This window comes from Castor canadensis, chromosome 15, assembly GCF_047511655.1.
Source record: "Castor canadensis chromosome 15, mCasCan1.hap1v2, whole genome shotgun sequence".
NCBI classification, from domain to species: domain Eukaryota; kingdom Metazoa; phylum Chordata; class Mammalia; order Rodentia; family Castoridae; genus Castor; species Castor canadensis.
In genome coordinates this window covers 66,324,057-66,343,297 of record NC_133400.1, presented here as the reverse complement: position 1 = coordinate 66,343,297, position 19,241 = coordinate 66,324,057, and the positions used below count along the sequence as shown (strand labels likewise).

The 19,241-nt window shown below is 38.0% G+C and overlaps 1 protein-coding gene across 7 annotated transcripts in view; it reads left to right on the top strand.

Moving 5' to 3' along the window:
- Positions 1–19,241, top strand: part of Cul2 (cullin 2) — a 74,986-nt gene that overhangs the window by 19,290 nt on the left and 36,455 nt on the right. For 6 of the 7 annotated variants that reach the window (XM_074056374.1, XM_074056372.1, XM_074056370.1 and 3 more), the window contains exons 3-6: positions 2,253–2,355; positions 6,669–6,763; positions 14,792–14,897; positions 17,429–17,511. In XM_074056374.1, the coding sequence (XP_073912475.1) occupies positions 2,253–2,355; positions 6,669–6,763; positions 14,792–14,897; positions 17,429–17,511 (387 nt within the window). Of the gene's footprint in view, positions 1–2,252; positions 2,356–6,668; positions 6,764–14,791; positions 14,898–14,957; positions 15,504–17,428; positions 17,512–19,241 lie in introns of those variants that run through there. The other variant, XM_074056375.1, reaches the window with a different exon arrangement.

Here is a 19,241-nt window from a genome sequence, read left to right as displayed (position 1 = left end):
CTTTTACTATATAGCAACTCCACGAGGACAGAGAATCTTGTCGTGTGTGTGTGGTTTTGGTGCTTTGGAATGAACCTAGAGCATTGTTCACTGTGGTTATTTGAGTGGTATATGTAGATACCTAGCAAATATTTGTTAAATGAATAGATTCTCTTAACTAAATTTCATTAAGCAGACTGTACAGATCAAACAGATAACATGAATGTGAGTCTAGTTAATAACACTGATCCTTCATAACTGGATCAAGGTATATATGCAAGATATTCTGACTGAGTAATTTATACATAAGACACCGATGTTTTCTATGTACAGTAAATTACCACCCATTTAGTGGTATAGAGAAATACTCAGAAGACCATGACACAACTGTACTCTCCACCTGGGTCTCATATGGTGGATATGGAGACTTGGCAGAGCTCAGGGTCCTTGTCTCCACTCCTTCCTGCTATTGGGAGAATTTTCTTCCTTGGAGTAGCAGGACTAAGGTCCCAGTGTTGGCTTGTGTCATGTTCCATGTTCTGTGTATGGCCCCTCTATCTTCAGAGCCTGCAGTAGCATGTCACATCTTTTGATGCTTTGACTCTGACATCCCCTTGTGTCTCTAGTTGGAGTGTAGGTGTGACTGGGCTAGGGTCTGCTTTTAAAGGGCTCATGTTGGTTAGGTGTGGTGGCTGATTCCTGTAAGCCTAGCTACTCTGGAGGCAGAGATTGGAGGATCGTGGTTTTAGTCCAGCCTGGAAAAAAAGTTGGTGAGACTCTCATCTCAGACAACAAGTTGGATGTGGTAGTGCATAGCTGTAATCCCAGTTATGCAGGTGGCATAGATAGGAGGATCACCATCTGAGGCCAGCGTAGGGGGAAAAAAGTGGGAGACCCTGCCTGAAGAATAACTAAAGTAAAAAAGGACTGCAGGAGGGACTCACCTAGCAAACACAAAGCTTTAAAGCCTTGTGTTCAAACCCCAGTACCACCAAAAAAAAAAATATATATATATATGTATGTACACACACACACACACACACACACACACACACACACACACACACACACACACACACACACACACACACACAAAGGGCTCATCTGATTAGATTAGATTAGACTCACTCCAAAAGTCCAGGACAATCTTTTTATGTTAGGGTCAGCTGATTAGTAATCATAATTTCAGCTAAGTCCCTATTGCTGTGTAAAGCAGTGTGCATGGGCACAATTCAGTCATTGGCCCAGGTGTTAGCCTGGGAAAGCTTGGGAGACCAGTTTTAGAATTCCACCTCCTATAAGTAATGATGGTTCTTCACAACAGAATCTTTATGACAGCATAGGTGTAGTCTCTGGGATGGTTTGTGTATAAGATAGCAATGGGCTAGAGGTTTACAGTTAGTATTCGACTTGGTTGGAATTGTTTGGCAGTGTTTTCATTTCCTTTTACTGGAGCTTTTCTGACTTTAGTAGGTGTTAGGACAGATTGCTGAGCCCCTGCAATATAATATAGGTGCTTTCCTACCTAAGGAAAAATTAGATTCTAAACTGTTGAATATCAATCTAAAGTGATTACTCTAGGAGAGATGGAAGATTGCGTTCCCTCAGTATATTTATGCCAGATAGGAAAACGAGTTCATCCTTCCAAGATTTAAAACCAAACTTACTGTTGTCTTTGTTCCCATCAAGGACATCACGCCAGGCATCATCTTTGATCAGAGACCAGTTTGGGTGGATTGAAAAATCTCTGTCCTTGACAGTCTGTCCAAGTATTAGAAGGAAAATTTCTGAGCTGGATGTAGTAGTGTGTGGCTGTGATCCCAGCTGCTTGGGAGGTCAAGGTGGGAGGATCCAAAGTTCAAAGCTGCGTTGTGCAAAAGTTAGTGAGATCCTATCTCAGAAAACAAAATAAAGCCAGGTGTAGTGGCTTGCATTTGTAATCCTAGCTACTCAGGGGCAGAGATCTGGTAGATTTTGGTTTGAAGTCATCCTGGGCAAAAAGTTTTTGTGGCCCCATCTCAACCTGTAGTTGGGTATAGTGGCACATGCTCGTCATCCCAGTTATGTAGGAAGCATAAATAAAGAGGATCAAGGTCCAGGTGGGCTTAGGCAAAAAAGTGAGACCCTAATCTCAAATAACTAAAAGCATAAAGGCTGGGAATATGGCTTAAGTGGTCGGCAACTGCTTAGCAGTTGGATTTTTCATTTTTTAATGCCAAACTTGAGTTGCCTCATAGTTTAAAATGAATGTGAAACCTTAATAATTGTACTAGAGATATCTATGCTTTATGTGTGGCCTATCCTGAACCGCTTGGAGAAAGACTTTATACAGAAACAAAGATTTTTTTGGAAAATCACGTTCGACATTTGCACAAGGTAAGGAATGGTGTATGTGTGATATAAATATATCTATAACGCATAGTTATTTCTGCCATCTCACTTCTCCAATGCAGAACTTGATTCAAATTCAGATTTTTCATCTTATTTCTTCAACAGTTTTCTTGCTGTATATATTTAAGATGAGTTAAGCACTATGTTACTAGTTTCTCCAAGGGAAATCAGTTTAGTGGCTCAAGATCCTTTAATGAGTAAGTATAGGAGCAGAGTCTAATCAAGGTTAATTCTATTCAAAGGAGTTCCTTTGTCCTGGATGGTGTTTATATAAGTAAGTTTTTCCCTTTTAATTTTTACCTCTTGGTACATATTTATCTTTAATATTTTTAATATTTTGGCTGCTGCTTCATCATAATTTAAAGTCTTCCAAAAATGTGAAAGTTAAAAGGACATGGCAAATTAAAAAGGATGGTGAAAAGTTATCTCTGACCTGTATTTTGATTAGCATGCCATGTGTAGGAGAGCAACACCATGGACTTGATCTGTGTATAAATGAAGCATTTTTCAGGTGTGCTACAGACTGCACACCTTGGACAACTGATCTTATCAGGGACCAGAGGACATAATTTATTGCCTGGGCTGGAATCTCAACTCTACCTTTTATTAGTGTTGTGATAGCCATGGCAACTCACTTAATGATTACTGTATGGTTATTGACTTATTTGTAAAATAGCAATGAAACAGCACAGACTCTATAAAGTAGCTCACAGCTTTTAGAATGGAAACAACTCATAAATAGGCATGATTTAAATCTCCTTTTTAAATTCCAGGTTTCTGGAAGACTTTAGGATGTGGAGAGGCAGACAAAAGGTTGAAAATAGTAGAGATAGAGACATGTCAAGAGATGGAAGTTAAGACTGAGGGAAAATTCAGTTGTATGAACACCATCCAGAGGACAGAGGAGCTCATTTTAATTGAATGAGCCTTGAGTTGACTACTCCTTCACTTACTAGTTAGATGGACTTGAGCAACTAAACCAGTTGTGATATGGTATTAATGTTTGAAGGAAATTACATATTTATTGTATATGACATGAGCATCTCACAGCTCTTGTGTGAGCATTTATGCACTCATGAAAAGTGGTTTTGATAGCAACTATCCTAAAGTGGTCTTAATGTTTAATATGTGAAGTTGTTCTGTTATTGTAAGCCAGTGATACTTGGTTATTGATAATTATGTAAGACACTGTAACTTTTGCAATTTTGTGTTTTAGATCAGGTTGTGATTTTTTTTTTAATTTAGACTTACAGAAAAAAAAACAAAACACAATATAGAGACGGCTCAAGTACTTTTTCTTTTAGAGATAAGGTCTTGCTATGTATTGTTGACTCCTGAACATGTGGTCCTCCTGCCTCAGTCTCCTGAGTGCTGAGATTACAGGCATGCACCATCTCACCCAGCATTCTGGTGTGTTTTTAAATCTAGCTTCTTAATGTTAACATTTTGTGTAACGATGATACAGTTGTTAAACATAAGTTAACATTTATATAACTTTTTTTTTTTCAGTACTGGGGGTTGAATTCAGAGCTTTATGCTTGGTACCACTTGAGCCAAACCCCAGCTCTTTGTGATTTAAAAAATGATATTGTGGTGTGGTTTCATGGCAGTTTATAATATTTATAGGTTGTATACCCTGTGTTCTCTCAGACTTTGAGACAAAATAGTTCATTGATGTGTATATGACAAAAGTAAATCGTTACATAGCCAACAGAATTGAAGCAATTTCACCTGGGGAAAGAAACATTAATTTACATGAAAGAAGGTACTTTTTTTTTATTATCCAAGTATTGTATTAACAGTAAAGATAATTTAGAACATATAGGTTAGCAAAAAGAAGAAAATAAACATCACCCATACCATACCTTCAGAATTAACTACTGTTAATTTTTTTGATATGCTGTACTAAAGTATCTCTTTTGGTATAATATTAATATGAAAATTTTGCTTTATTTTTGCATTTTTGCTTTGAAAATGAAGTTATATGCCAGGCATGGTGGCATATTTATCTATAATCCCAGCACTTGGGAGGCTGAGGCAGGAGGATCTGGAGTTTGAGACCACTCTGGGATGCATTGGCGACACTTGTCTTTAAAAAGAAAAATAAAGACAAATAATTTAGTAACTACTCATTCTTATAGTCTGCTTTTTGCTTTTAATACCATTGTAAATCTCTTCCTTTGTTATTAATTATACTTTGTAACCTGGCAATTATTTGTAAAATGTTTCATTGTATGGACATGCTGTGATTTGTTTAAATACCTCCCACATTGCTGGATAGATTGTTTCCAACTTATATAATTTTTATTATAAACAATACTTTTGTGAACATCCTTGCACTAAAGTACTATTGTGTGACCATTTTTGAGGGGGCACTAAGGGATCAAACTAAAGGCTTTGCACATGTTAAGCACCCCTTACACTCCATCTTCATGGCTTTTGTTTTTTGCCTTTTTGTTGTTTTGAGACCAGGTCTCAATATGTAGCTCAGGCTGGCTTCAAACTCTGGATGCTCTTACCTCCAGCTTCTCGAATGCTGATATTATAGGTGCATACCACCATGTCTGGTTTTTTTGTTTTTTTTTTTTTTTTTTTTCTATTTTTTCCTTTTTTTTTTTTTTTCCCGGTGCTGGGGACCGAACTCAGGGCCTTGCAGTTGCCAGGCAAGTGCTCTTCCACTGAGCTAAATCCCCAACCCTTGTTTTTTTTTTTTTTAGACAGTTGTCTTCCTGCATAGTGCAGGCTGTCTAGATCTCACTGTCCTCTTGCTTCAGAATGCTGACAAGTGTGCAGCCCCATGCCCCATGATTTGATTGGATTTTACTTCATTTTTTTGTGGTACTGGAGTTTGAACTCAGGGCTTACACCTCGAGCCACTCTATCAGTCCTTCTTTTGTGATGGTTTTTTTCAAAGTAAAGGATCCTGATCTATTTGCCTGGGCTGGCTTCAAACTGTAATCCTCCTGATCTCTGCCTCCTGAGTAGCTAGGATTATAGGTGTGAGCCACTGGTGCCTGGCTTCCCCAGTGATTTTATAGGATAAATTCCTAGACCTGGAATTCTTGCAAGGTAGGCACTCTACCATTTGAGCTATTGCACCAGCTCTGAAACATGTTCTTTTGTTTTTGACTATTAACAGATTGTTCTCCAGAAATGTATTTTATCCAGCCAGCAGCAGCAGTTCATAAGGGTATTATATTCCTCAACATTATTAGAAGTAGTCCTATTTTTAACTCACCAACTTGATAGACAAAAGGTGCTATTTACAGGATATTTTTACCATCCTAAGCCTTAATTGTTAAAATTCTGAGTTTAAAAGCATAACATTTATCAGAGAATTAATTAGATAAAAATTGAAATCATGCTTTGATTAATGTCATGTGGATAACTAATGAAAGAATTGATCAGAGAATCATAAGGTTGCCTGTGTATGTGTTTTTATTGTTAAATTCCCTTTACAAATAAATTCTTTAGCAGTACTCCTAAGATTGCAGTTTGATTTTAATTTTTATATTAATTAAATATAAGACTTACTTTGGGGAATGGGAAAGTATTAATTTCCATAAATAATCTTATTCACAAAAGTGAGGTGATGATTACTTTTAGCTAGCAGGCTGATCAAACATGATAGATTTGAAGAAACATATATTTCTGGTAATAGAATTATGTTCTATTTTAAACCAAAAAAAAAAAAACCCATCACAAAAAGAGGACTGATGGAGTGGCTCAAGGTGTAAGCCCTGAGTTCAAACTCCAGTACCACCAAAAAAAAAAAAAAAAAGCAAAATCTAATCAAGTCACTGGGGCAGCCAGGCATGGGGTGGCACACTTCTAATTCCAGCACTCTAAAGCAGGAGGACTGTGAGCTCTAGGCCATCCTGCACTATACAGGGAGAGACTGTCTAAAAAAAACCATTACATTTTGTCCTTTAATCTTGGAGAATGACAGTCTGTTCACTAGTATGGATGCTTCACTGTCATATTTAAGGCTCACATTTCCCCCCAGTTTCATTTATAATTTGAGTAGTAGAATTATAATAATTCTATATATTTCTATATAATTATAGAAAAATTTCAAGGCTTATGATGGATGTTTAGTGATTTCTGATTAACACACAAAGAAATCTTTGTGTGTGTGTGTGTTTGTGTGTAATCTTAACTGTTCTGTTGTGCTGGGTGGGGGTACTTTGGCATTTACAAAAATTCTTACAATGTATTAAGTATATCATACTTGGATTCACCCCCTCCATCATTCTCTTTTATTTCCTCCTCTCCCTAACCTATTTCTTTTTATATAGAGAGTTCTGGAGTCTGAAGAACAAGTCCTTGTCATGTATCATAGGTATTGGGAAGAATACAGCAAGGGTGCAGACTATATGGACTGCTTGTATAGGTAAGTATACTTTAGAATCTTAACATTCCAAGCAGTATTGCCTGCATTTGTTATCAGCAAATGGTGTTTTCAGAAGATCTTAGTCCTTGCATTCCAAATGTAAGAATCCAAACAGAACACGTGGATGGGGTGAGGTAGAGTAGCTTTATTGTTCTTCCAGGTGAGGTAAGGGAAGAAGAAGAATGGCCAGAGTCTCTTGGTATGTTGTTTTTATACCACCTTGAACTTGAAGGTGGGGGGACATAATGTCTCCACCTGGCTCCTCTAGCCTGTGGCTCCCCCTTGAGCCAAAAGGGGGAGCAGTCCCAGACTGTCCCTAACCCAGCCTGCCCCAAGGTAAGCATTCAAGCCGCAGGGTTACCCTCTGCCCTCCGCAGTACATCAGAGTGGGGGAGCACTAAGTTTTACCCTGGCTAGGGAAGAACTGAGGGAACGATTCACTTTGCCTGCTGGGCTCAGTGCTTACAGCAGTTAACCTCCCTGGGGGAGGAGGTTGTGGAAGTCATGTGATTTAGTAGGCCTGGACTAGAGGTTCCTTAACCCACCTAGCAGCAAACACATGCTGGAATGCCCTGCCATGTGTGAGGCAGGAGGCCATTGATCTCATGTAATATAGAGGGTCTGTGCTTAGTCCTCTGCTCTACCTAGCAGCCAACAAACAGCCAGGAGGCAGACCCTGGTGGCTAAATGCTAAGGCAGCCATAGGCTAGGTGCTTTGTTTCCACCTGAGCCTCAAGGTATGGGACTCCTTGCTAGGGAGGGCAGGGCCTCTGACCAACCCGTCTTTTCTGCTGAGCGTCCAGCTGCTTTTGCTTTCTCTAGGACCATTCAGACCCTCTCCATGGCCACTTCTCATCACCATTTCCCACCCGGAACTGGCAGGCTGTCCCAGGGCTCCCTGAGCTGTGAGTGCTCCTTGTTTTCAGGCTCCCAGCATATCTGTGTCTCAGACAATAGGCCCTCTCTCAAGATGGTGCCTTGCCATCACCCTCTGAGATAAGAGGAGCAACAGAATTTCTTTCTTCACTTAGGCTAGCCTTCCACACTGGAGCAGAGTCACTCTAAATCCCCACACTGGGTTTAAAGCTAGCAGGAGGTATGGGACTATTCTGAGCTAGGATTGTCATCTGTCACCAGGTCTGGCTGTCTCACCTTCGATTGCTTTTCAGTGTTGCTTCTCTTCCTGGGGTGCCAGGAATGGGTTTTAAACTGTTTATGCTTTCCTCTGTTGCCTGTGTCTCTGTGCTTTTCTGCTGTCATGCTTCCTCTTCAGTGATTTCTCTCTTTCCTTCTTCTGAAAATAGTGTCTTCTGTATTTCCTAACCCTTCTCAAACAGTAGACATTTCTAGTTTTCCATCTTGCTCCCTTATCTTTCCCTTAGGTTTTTATAACAGAACTGGAGTTCACACACTCTTAGGTTGCCAGTGTTAGAAGCCAGGCTTATTTTCTCAGTGGCCCAGTGACTTTTAGAAGACGAAAATGAAATAAAATTACAAACCAGTTGTTACTGTCAAGCATAGGTTTACTGTTAGTTTGGCTTTCATTAAAAAAGTGTTTGCTGTACATTAAGCTTTATGACATTTGATTTCTTCATTAATATGAGGGAATCAGAAAATTAAGGATTTCCCAATTAAGGGCTGGAGGCATACATCAGTGTTAGAGCATTTACCTAGCATAAATGAGGTCCTGAATTCCATCTCCAGCACCATAGGCACACACAAAAATTCCCAAGGTAAATTGTAGGGGAATGTTGGGGCAAGAGTGAGTGAGCATGTGTGTTTGTTGTTGCTGGGACAAATGGGCCTGTGATACATAGGGGACTTTGAAAGTGTTTACCCTATGCACCATGCCATGGTATCTCTCCTTAGCTGATATGTTTCAGTTAACATTTAAGCTGGTTTTCTGTCTGTTAGTTTTGTTGGACACAATTTGCTTGGCTTTCCAGCCTTTCTGTTTACCAAAATCAATTAATTTGTGCCATTTAAATTACTAGCACTGTTACCCTAGTGTTTTGATCTTTTAGTAAATGTTGCAATCTATAAAATGAGTGTGTATGTAAAATTATGTGTGGTTGGTATCTCCTTTTTTTTTTTTTTTTTTCAATACTGGGGCTGAACTCAGGGCCTTCACCTTGAGCCACTCCACTACTCCTATTTTGGTGAAGGGTTTTCCGAGAAAGGGTCTCACAAACCATTTGGCTGGGTTGGCCTCGAGCCATGATCCTCCTCATCTCTACCTCCTGATAGCTAGAATTACAAGCATGAGCCACCGGTGCCCGGCAGTATCTCCATTTTTCACAGCAGAGAAAATGAAGGCTTGGAGAAGTAGTAACATTGCTTAATATCACTCTGTAAGAGGCAGAATTTCAGTCCAGATCAGTCTGATTTCAGAGCTCATCCACTTCATTCTACCTTAGTCTTACTATATACACACTCTTCTGTTCATCCTTTTACCTTTATTCTGGGGCAATCTTTGTTACTACTGGTTTTTAGCTAACACCTATATTAATAATCACTAAAATATATTTCCATCTGTGCTGTTCTGTGTTTCAGGAGAGTTTTTAAAAGCAAGCTATGTACACCTTCAGAATATCCCATAGCTACATTGTACTAGTGCAGAAGATCACAGATGAATGTGTTATCTTTTTGCACAGGCTTGTCTCTAGAACTAACCAGCATTAGTAAGTGGTTGTGTTATATACCCAGACAGGAGCCACAAGTCTGTTACCCTTCACCAGGTTTGTTCTCTATCTGACCCACTACTGGGCTAGATCTTCCAAACAGCTGTTAAATTCACCATTTCCTTTGCACTGCTGTTATCTTTCAAGCTCTACTTCTCACTTGGACTGTTAATGATTGTGTCCCTGAAACTGGCCTTGCAGCCATTGAGTTCTCATTATCTAGAAAACTTCTTGTGTTATCTTTTGTAAAGTGTAAATTTGAGTACTTTATAAAATTATGTAGTAACATTCCACTGTCTGAAGCAATGACAGAGCCGATAGCCTATGGGATTCAGTTCATACAGGGTTTTGTTGGGCCTTTGTGTTTGTATCTTGTGACTAATCATTTATTAGATTGTATTGGAGGAATAATGGTAAGATCTTTTTTTGCAGAGGGCAGAGTTGACAGTAATTAGGTGAAAACTGCTTACTAGTATTTTGCTTGGTTGGTGAACTGGTTATCCAGGCCTTGTTTCTAGTCACAATCTATCAGGAAACACATGTACTGAAATGTGAAGGGAGAAATAATCAGTTTTGAACATTTTCATTAGTATATAATAGTTATACAGGGTATTTCATTGTGGCATTTCTGTACATGAGAGCTTCTTTGAAAGTTCTAGCAGGGGAGCACAGCTACCCTTGACCAAAGAATGGTTCTCTCCTATTGGGGAAGGTTGTCTTCCTTGGCCAAGCGTGCTGTTTCAGGAGGGATGCACATGTACCCGTGAGGGAGGAAGGGGACACCTGCCTAGCCAGTCAAATCACCAGTTTGCCCTGACATCTGACATTTCCATATGCAATGGACCTCGGTTTGGTTCATCTCCTCCATTAATCTACCCCCTCCAATTATTTTCCCTCTTCCCTCTTCTTAAAATAACAGACAAGTTTCAATATTCCATATTCATGCATCCATAGAAAGTATCAACCATATTAACCCTCTTCATTTACCCTCTCCCTTCCACTAGTGCCCGCCCCTTAACATGATCTGTTTTACATTCCTGTCCGTCATTATTTAAGTGTCTGTTCATTGTTTAGTGGGGTTTTGCCTTGGTATTTTACATGTACATATATTGTACTTTTGCTGGGTGCCAGTAGCTCATGCCTGTAATCCTAGCTACTCAGGAGGCAGAGATGATGGTGCAAAGCCAGCCTGGGCAAATAGTTCATGGGACCCTATCTTTAAAAAACCCATCACAAAAAAGGACTGCTGGAGTAGCTCAAGATGTAGGCCCAGAGTTCAAGCCCTAGTACCACCAAGAAAAAAAAAAATCTATATGTATATATATAGATATAGATATAGATATAGATAGATATACCATACTTCAATATATTGTGTTTTGAATAAAATATTCTATATTTAGAGGTAACCCCTCTTACTCTTCCTTACCCATTCCCTCCTACCCCATATTATTCAACAATTTTCAGTGCTTCTGAAAGAGTTTTTTTGATTTGAGGTGGGATCTAGCTATGTTGCCCAGGCTGGTCTCAAACTCCCCAGCTCAAGCGATCCTCTTGCTTCTTCTTCTCAAGGGGCTGGGACTACAGATGCCCAAACATGTACAAGTGCCACACTTGGCTCAAATTATTTTTAAATATTTTAGGAAGTTCTAGTCTCTCCTCTGATTTATATGATGAGTACTATGTAGCGTAGATGACTTAGAGACTTTGATCTTAAATGAAAAGAAAAGAATGACCCTCTTGCTCCACTTCCTGGTTGCTCTACATGCTTTTGTAGACTGGGCCAAATGGGTATTGAAGATACAGGCTGGAAAACAAACTTGGCTTTTGCAATCCAGTAGGTATAAGCATGAGAACAACTTCTTGTTTGTTTTGGTGATACTGGGATTTGAACTCAGGGACTCATGCTTGCTAGGTAAGCACTGTACTGCTTGAGCCACTCTACTAGATCTTTTTTGTGTTGGGCTGGCCTCGAACCTTAATCCTCCTGAACTCTGCCTTTTGAGTAGCTAGGATAATATGTGTGAACCACCAGTGTCTGGCGAGAAAAACTCTTTAAGAAATTTTTTTAGAATAAGACTGAAAGGACTGATTTCTTTTTCTTTTGGTAGTGCTGGGGACCCAATGCAGCCCTGCTTGATTTCTTACAGGCTTCAAATTTTCCTGGGCTTGGAATACAGCTCAGTGGTAGAGTACATACATGCAGGAGTAAGGCCCTGAGTTCAATCCCTGGCACTGCAAGAAAAAGTAAAAAGCTCACAAAACAAAACAACAACAAAAAACCTTATAAGCCAGGTGCTGATAGCTCCAGCTACTCTGGTGGATGAGAATGGGAGGATCACTTGAGCTCAGGAGTTAGAGGTCAGCTTGGACCCTGTTAGTTCTTGTCATTTTTACTGCTATTAGTTGTATTACTGTTAATATTGCAGAAAAAAAAAATCAAAGCATATCAACTACTCAGTTGACAGGAAAACAAGTACTACTATATTTATCTCTCTTTTTTATTTTTTTTATTTTTTATGGCACTGAGGTTTGAACTCAGGGACTCACTCTTGCTAGGCAGGTGCTTTACCATTTGTGCCACTCTGCCAGCAAGTACTACTATATTATACTTGAGTGGAGCAGTTATATACTGCCTGTGGTAGAGTGTGAGGTGTTTTAAGAAGGATTCTATTTTGTTTTATGGTTTCTTAGAACACATATCTTTGTAAACAAATGTGTGGTTAATAAATGATTTTAAAATACTACAGTGAATTATAATATCAGTGGTATCCATGTCAAAATGACTTGACTGTTTGGCATTTTAAATCATGACTATTTTAAAAACCTGTTGTAAGCTTTAACTGTAGAGAGAAGAAATCTGGAATAAGAAATGTACTGTTGCCAGGCGCTGGTGGCGCATGCCTATAATCCTAGCTACTCATGAGGCAGAGATCAGGAGGATCAAGGTTCAAAGCCAGCCTGGGAAAATAGTTCACAAGACCCTTTCTCGAAAATACCCAACACAAAACAGGGCTGTTGGAGTGTATCAAGTGGTAGAGCACCTGCCTAGCAAGTGTGAGGCTCTGAGGTCAAGGCCCAGTACTGCAAAAGAAAGAAAGAAAGGTACCATTAATGTACATTAGTTTGAATTATATTGCATGTGAGAAAGAGAATAGTAGTTTGCTGTCTCAGATATAAAACATAGAAAGTTACAGCAAACAAATATACTGGCAAGAGGATGGAATTGGAGGTAAAGGGAAGTAATGGGAGAAGATGAATAATACCTTAGGAGATCACGAAGATGTACTGGTTAATGGAGGCAAAATGGAAGGATGAGCAAAGTGATTCTGATGTTTCCTGAGGGGTTACTGGGATGGCCATGGTTCCACTGACTACAAAAGAACTGGTTTGGGGCAAAGAATCCATATAGCAAGGCAAATACAGCTGGTAAAGATGACTCATGTTGCCTCTTAGAGAGCACATGGCATTGATGAAATATATTTGATTATATATTCTACCAGATGTGTAAGCTCTGTGTGAACAGACAATGATTTTGGTGTTTCTGCTCCCAGCACCTTGCACAGTACTTGGCATGTAGTACTTAGCTGTTGGAAGGAGAGTGGTCAGTGCAGTTTGGCAGATTGACCTTTGGCAAGCTCTTTAATCTCTCCAAGAAGCAGTTTTCTTATAGGAAATGAAGATCATAGTGGTTCTACACATCTACTGTGTAGTGTTTGGCCAAGTGAAATGCTTAGGGCTGCATCTAACACATGATACGATCCAAATAAAAATACATGTTAACAGTTACTTTTACTTCCTGGCATTCATGGCTTTCATGATCTGGTTCCAGACTGATATTTTCTTTTTTTCCAGTACTGGGGATTGAACTCAGAGTCTACACCTTGAGCCACTCCACCAATTCTTTTTTGTGATGGTTTTTTTTCAAGATAGGATCTTGCAAACTTTTGCGTGGGGCAAGTTTCAAACCTCTATCCTCCTGATCTCTGCTTCTGAGTAGCTGGGATTACAGGCATGAGCCACTGGCACCTGGCTTGGGCCCAGCTTTCAGACTGCTTTTCTAAGTTAATGTTCTACTATTAGTTTTTCTCTCCTGTCGGAAATGTTAACCACTTAGTTTATTCAGTAATAAGGGCTTTTTGAGGACTTGATATTTGTGTGTTACTGTTCTTGCTTCATAAACCCTCTAGAGAGGGGGTGGGTATATAAAAATGTTAAACCAATTAAAGTATAGGATGGTTTACATAATAGCAAGTACTGCCCAAGAGTAAAATAGTTGGTATTAGAGAGTTATTCTTTTGGGAGTGGGAAGGTAGGAATAATTTAGATTGGGGCCTTCAGAGGTATGTTTGAACTGAGACCTGAATGATGGGGCAGCCATTAGAATACCTGTGACCAAGCATTCCAGATTAGAAGGCTATCCTCTATCTTTTACTTTTGTCTCTCGTTTTTTTTTGGGGGGGTTGTCCTCATTCTTTTTCCCTTTCCTCAGGTGAAAGGTATTTTTGGAAATCATTAAAATGAGAATGGAGGGGAAGGGGAAGAAATAAATATTTTAAATTTTTTAGTTTTTTGTAGGTTGGGGGGAGAAGGTAGGGAGGAAGGAAAAGGTGAGTGAGAGGGTCTTGCTATGTAGCTTAGGCTGGCTTTGAACTCAGTCTTCCTGCTTCTGGGGTGCTAGATTACAGTTATGAACTACTATGCCCAGCAATAAATGATATCTTGATGGTTCTTTTTTTTCTTTTTGCAACACTGGGGTTTGAACTCCTGGTCTCACTCTCGCTAGGTACGCACTCTTACCACTTGAGCCACTCCATCAGCCCTTGAAAGGAAAAATAATATTTTTGTCACCTAGGAGCAGATTAGACTAAAATGTAAAATGCACATCACAGCCCTAGGACTTAAGAGTTCAGAATGTGGATGTTAGTGAATATGGAAGTAGAACTGTGCAAATGGTTGTGGATGTCATTTACATGTACTACGTGAAAGGTAATTTCAGGAATTATATCTTTGTCTCCCAAAATTGTTGGTGGATCTGTGCAGTAGAAACTTGTTGTCTTTGTATTAATTTCAGTGGTGTAAAATTCTTGTTTTTAAAGTATGACTGATATTAATAGTATTTCTTTCTACTCTTAAGATTTTATCCTTATATTTTAAGACCTTTTAGAAAGAGTTGGAGAATATTCATCTTTTTCATTGTATTTCTAATTTTTGCATAACTTTGTTTGGGCTTATTACTGAACTTTTCTGTAGTTAATTTATGAACCTAAAATTATTCTTCCCAAGAGGGAAGTTACACATTTTCTTACTGATTTTGTACTGATGTACAAATACTACATTTGTTTTTCAGGTATCTCAACACCCAGTTTATTAAAAAGAATAAATTGACTGAAGCTGACCTTCAGTATGGCTATGGTGGTGTAGATATGAATGAACCACTTATGGAAATAGGAGAGGTAATACATTTTTGAAGTGATTGCAAACAAAAGTGGCTTTTTATGTGTTGAGGTAATTTGATTCAATGTCTTCCCCCTTCCCCCTAGGACATCAAATTGACTATCTTAAAATGGTGAAGATTAAAACTTCCTAAATGTTAAGTAAATAATGTAAAAGTTTTCAGGAACCTTCAGATCAGAGGAGCAGAAAATATGTGACCAATTTAATAATTAAATTTGTAATAGTTGGATGACAGAATTAATATCCCAGCAGTGTGGGGAAAAAAACTTCAAAAATTATTTAGAAAATGTTGACTCCTGTAGTTTAAAAGTATAAAAGACAAAGACTTAAAGAGGCTTAGAAGAGAGAAAACACAAATATATGGGTCTAGCAAACTTATTATGTTACTTAAAAAGTTATTCACAGTAAAACAATGAAATGTTTAGTTCAAGTAATTCATTCAAGTTTTTGGGTTATAGTGCAAATTTCAATGTGGAAAATTTTATACTGATTTTTTTTGAAATACTCTTGTACAAGTTTATTTATTTTATTGAGTAGCCAGGCATTGGGGAATACAATGATGAACAGACAGAAGGTCCCTGCCCACACGAAGCTTGTAAGATCAGGTAAGGGAAGCAGATAAATAAGAAATTAATGTTGACTTGTGATGAGTGTTAATGAAGGAAATAAACAGCTAAATTGCAGCATTATTAGAAACTTAAATTAGAATATTCCTTTTAGAAGAACTTGATTAGTGTCTTTCAATAGACTGTTACATGTTAATAACTTTTGGGGTTTTTGGCAGTGCTGAGGATGGAACCCAGGGCCTTACACCTGCTAGGCAAGCACCCTACCACTGAGCTACATCCCCAGTTCTCTAATAACTTTTGACCAAGTAAAATAATAAGAGAAAAAAGTTTAAAATGTTTAAATGTATCCCTTGCAATCATTGTTAATAGGGCAACTAATGGTAACCAATCTAACTTTTTAACATCCAGCAACAGAAACCATGCATAGAAGGATATACACAGTGGAAGAATATATAGTTAAGATTCTTTTAGAAAAGTAAGCAAATTGATAATAGAAACTTTAACAAAGGGGAAAATAGATTTTGAAGAAAATTGGATACATAATTAATACAAATAAAACTGTAGCGATAAAGGATGTAGAGAAAAAAAAATCAGTAAGGCATACCAAAATTGTTTTTCTGTTTTGTGGTGTTGGGGTTCGAACACAGGACCTTGCACATGCTAGCGAGGTACTCTACCACTGAGCTACATCCCCAGTCCCCACGATCGTAATAGCCATTGCTTTTACTTATTAGGATGGTAAAGTTAGTTTTTTGCTCAGGTGTCCCTTATCACCGGCACCATAGAACCTACTCTTCTTCCCAGAAGAAATCACTAGAAGCAGTTTGGTCGATAGCTTGTATGTGTGTACACACACACACACACACACACCCACACACCACCACCACCCCACCACCACCCCCCCGAAGGTGTGGCTCAATTGGTACAGTGTCTGCTTTGCAAAGTGCAAAGCTTTGCGTTCAAACCCCAGACCCACCAAAACAAAGCAAATTCCTATATTTTTTAAGAACAAGGCAAACTTGAACAGAATAACTGACAAAATGATGAGTGGATGTTTTATAGGGGGAATAAAATCCCAAGCAAGATGATAAACATAAAAAGATACCTAGCTTCAGCTTCATTCAAGAACATGCCATTTGGTGGGGGGTGTGCATCTGTAATCCCATCACTTGGGACGAAGAGTAGAGGATCTAGAATTTGAGACTAGCCTGGGCGTCGTAGCAAGTTAAAGGCCAGCCCAAGCAACACAGTGAGACCCTATGAAAAAACAAAAAAAAAACAACAATAGCAAAGTTTAGATTTAAAAAAAATCTCATAGAGGAATATACAATATGATTTTGTTATCACAATCAGAAACGGGCAATTTCAAACTTATGTGGGCATGCATATGTGTTAGAGCTATAAGCAAAGGCCTAATTTTACACAAAATTCAGGACAGTGCAAACCTCTATGGGGAAAGGAGGAGGATATTTGGAGCCATGGTAATGGTGAACTTTTATTTTGTTAAGTAGTGAGTACAGGGTTTGTTCTTTAAAGCCACTTAGCCCTTTATGTTTGTATGAAGTATCTCATAATCTAAAAAATTGACTTACACACAAATTATTGTATTCTGATTTAAAGCCTTTGTTTCTGTTATGGCCTTGGCTTCTATAGCTAGTCCATAGTGCTGAGCATTTAGTAAGTAGTAAAGAGTATATAAAAATCAGCAATTCATGTAAGATTTTCAGTTAATGCTAAAACCTGAATTCTGTATTTTATGTAAGACCGATATGATGGTCATTGGCATTTTAAATTAGAAATTTATTTTCCTCTTAGTTTTTTCATTTTCCTTCAGTGTTCCTTTGAATTTTGAAATATTAACATTTGTTTTGATGGGTATTTTTATTTTCATAAAAAAAATCTTGAACGAATGATAGAAAACTACCTAATTCAGCCTTGCTGATTTTCATTTTTCCTGGCAGCTAGCATTGGATATGTGGAGGAAATTGATGGTTGAACCCCTTCAGACCATACTTATCCGCATGCTGCTCCGAGAAATCAAAAAGTGAGTTCTGATCTTCAGCGTCCTGTGTTGGTTATGTTTTGATGTTTGACATAGTCTAAAAATAATACACAGTTGCATGCCTGTCGGCTGGACTTTGGCCTGGTTTTATTGTAATGAGCCTTGTTTTATTTGATGGCAATATTTTAAAGTTGTCCTATGATTTTGTTCTTTTTCAAAATTTGGAAATTCTTTGTCCTTTATTCATCATAAACAAACACGTGAGGGAAGTGACTATTACTTTTCAATCCCAAGACCTACAAATAGACCATTGCTCTATTTGTTCCTATCTTCTCACTTTAAATCCTGATGAGGGTTGTTTCTTTAGGAAAACATATTCTTCTAGTTATTTGATTACCTCTTAGCCTGAGTGCTATAATAAATCATGGGAAAGTGTCATCTCACTGCCTATACCTAGGAGGGCATGAAGTGCTAGCTGTAAACGGCTGGACTTTGGCCTGGTTTTATTGTAATGAGCCTTGTTTTATTTGATGCCAATATTTTAAAGTTGTCCTATGATTTTGTTCTTTTTTAAAATTTGGAAATTCTTTGTCCTTTATTCATCATAAACAAACACGTGAGGGAAGTGACTATTACTTTTCAATCCCAAAACCTACAAATAGACCATTGCTCTATTTATTCCTATCTTCTCACTTTAAATCCTGATGAGGGTTGTTTCTTTAGGAAAACATATTCTTCTAGTTATTTGATTACCTCTTAGCCTGAGTGCTATAATAAATCATGGGAAAGTGTCATCTCACTGCCTATACCTTGGAGGGCATGAAGTGCTAGCTGTAAAGGTGGAGTACAGATTGTAGGATACAGTGTCACTCATGTAGCCCCAAATTCTCCTGCCTTGGCCTCCTGAGTGCTGCAGTAACAGGTGAGCATCACTTTGCCCAGCGAGGCTGTAGTTTTTTTATGGACTTAAGAGAATCCATGAGTCAATTGTTAGATTTTGTTTTGCATGGTATCATTATGAACAGTACACCCTAAAATTAATTGATAATCCAGAAGTAGAGGGTAATCTTTTTACATAGGGGAGAGAGTAGTAATTGAACCATACCTTCTGCATATTTTTTCCTCAGTGCTTATTTTACTGGAAAGTAAAAAAGTAATTTTACTTATACATTAACTTACCTAGCTTTTATAGTATCAAAGGAAACTTTCAGTACAGTAACAACTTAAACTTGTTTATGATTTTAATAAATAAATCAGTATAATTTCATGAATTCAAGTGTTACAGTATATGATTTTTAATGCTTATAGTGACATACAAAGAAATAAATATAACCAAACCAATAATTGGATACATAACTGTGTTATGTATGAAAATATAAACATAGGATATATTACTAAGTACAATGAAAAGGAACTCCTTATGCCTACAGATAGTATTAAAAACACTGCTTTTGTTATGCACAGTGGATTTACAATAGATTTTTTTCCAATTCTCCACAATTAACTTTCTAGCCTTCTTTGAACAGAAATTAAAATTTTGCAACGATATAACATAGATAACTGTGGCTGATTGTATTTTCTCAAACATGTCCATATGTTTGGCATTCTATTTCTTATGTTTGCTAAGGCATTAGAGTTTTCATTAAGGAAAAGGATAATCTTAGATAAAAATAAAATCTTAACTTAGGAAATGTGTTTAAAAATCTTTCTGTCTATTATTTTATATATTGATTTTCTTCCTTATAATCTGTTAGTTTTTGTTCTAAATGTTT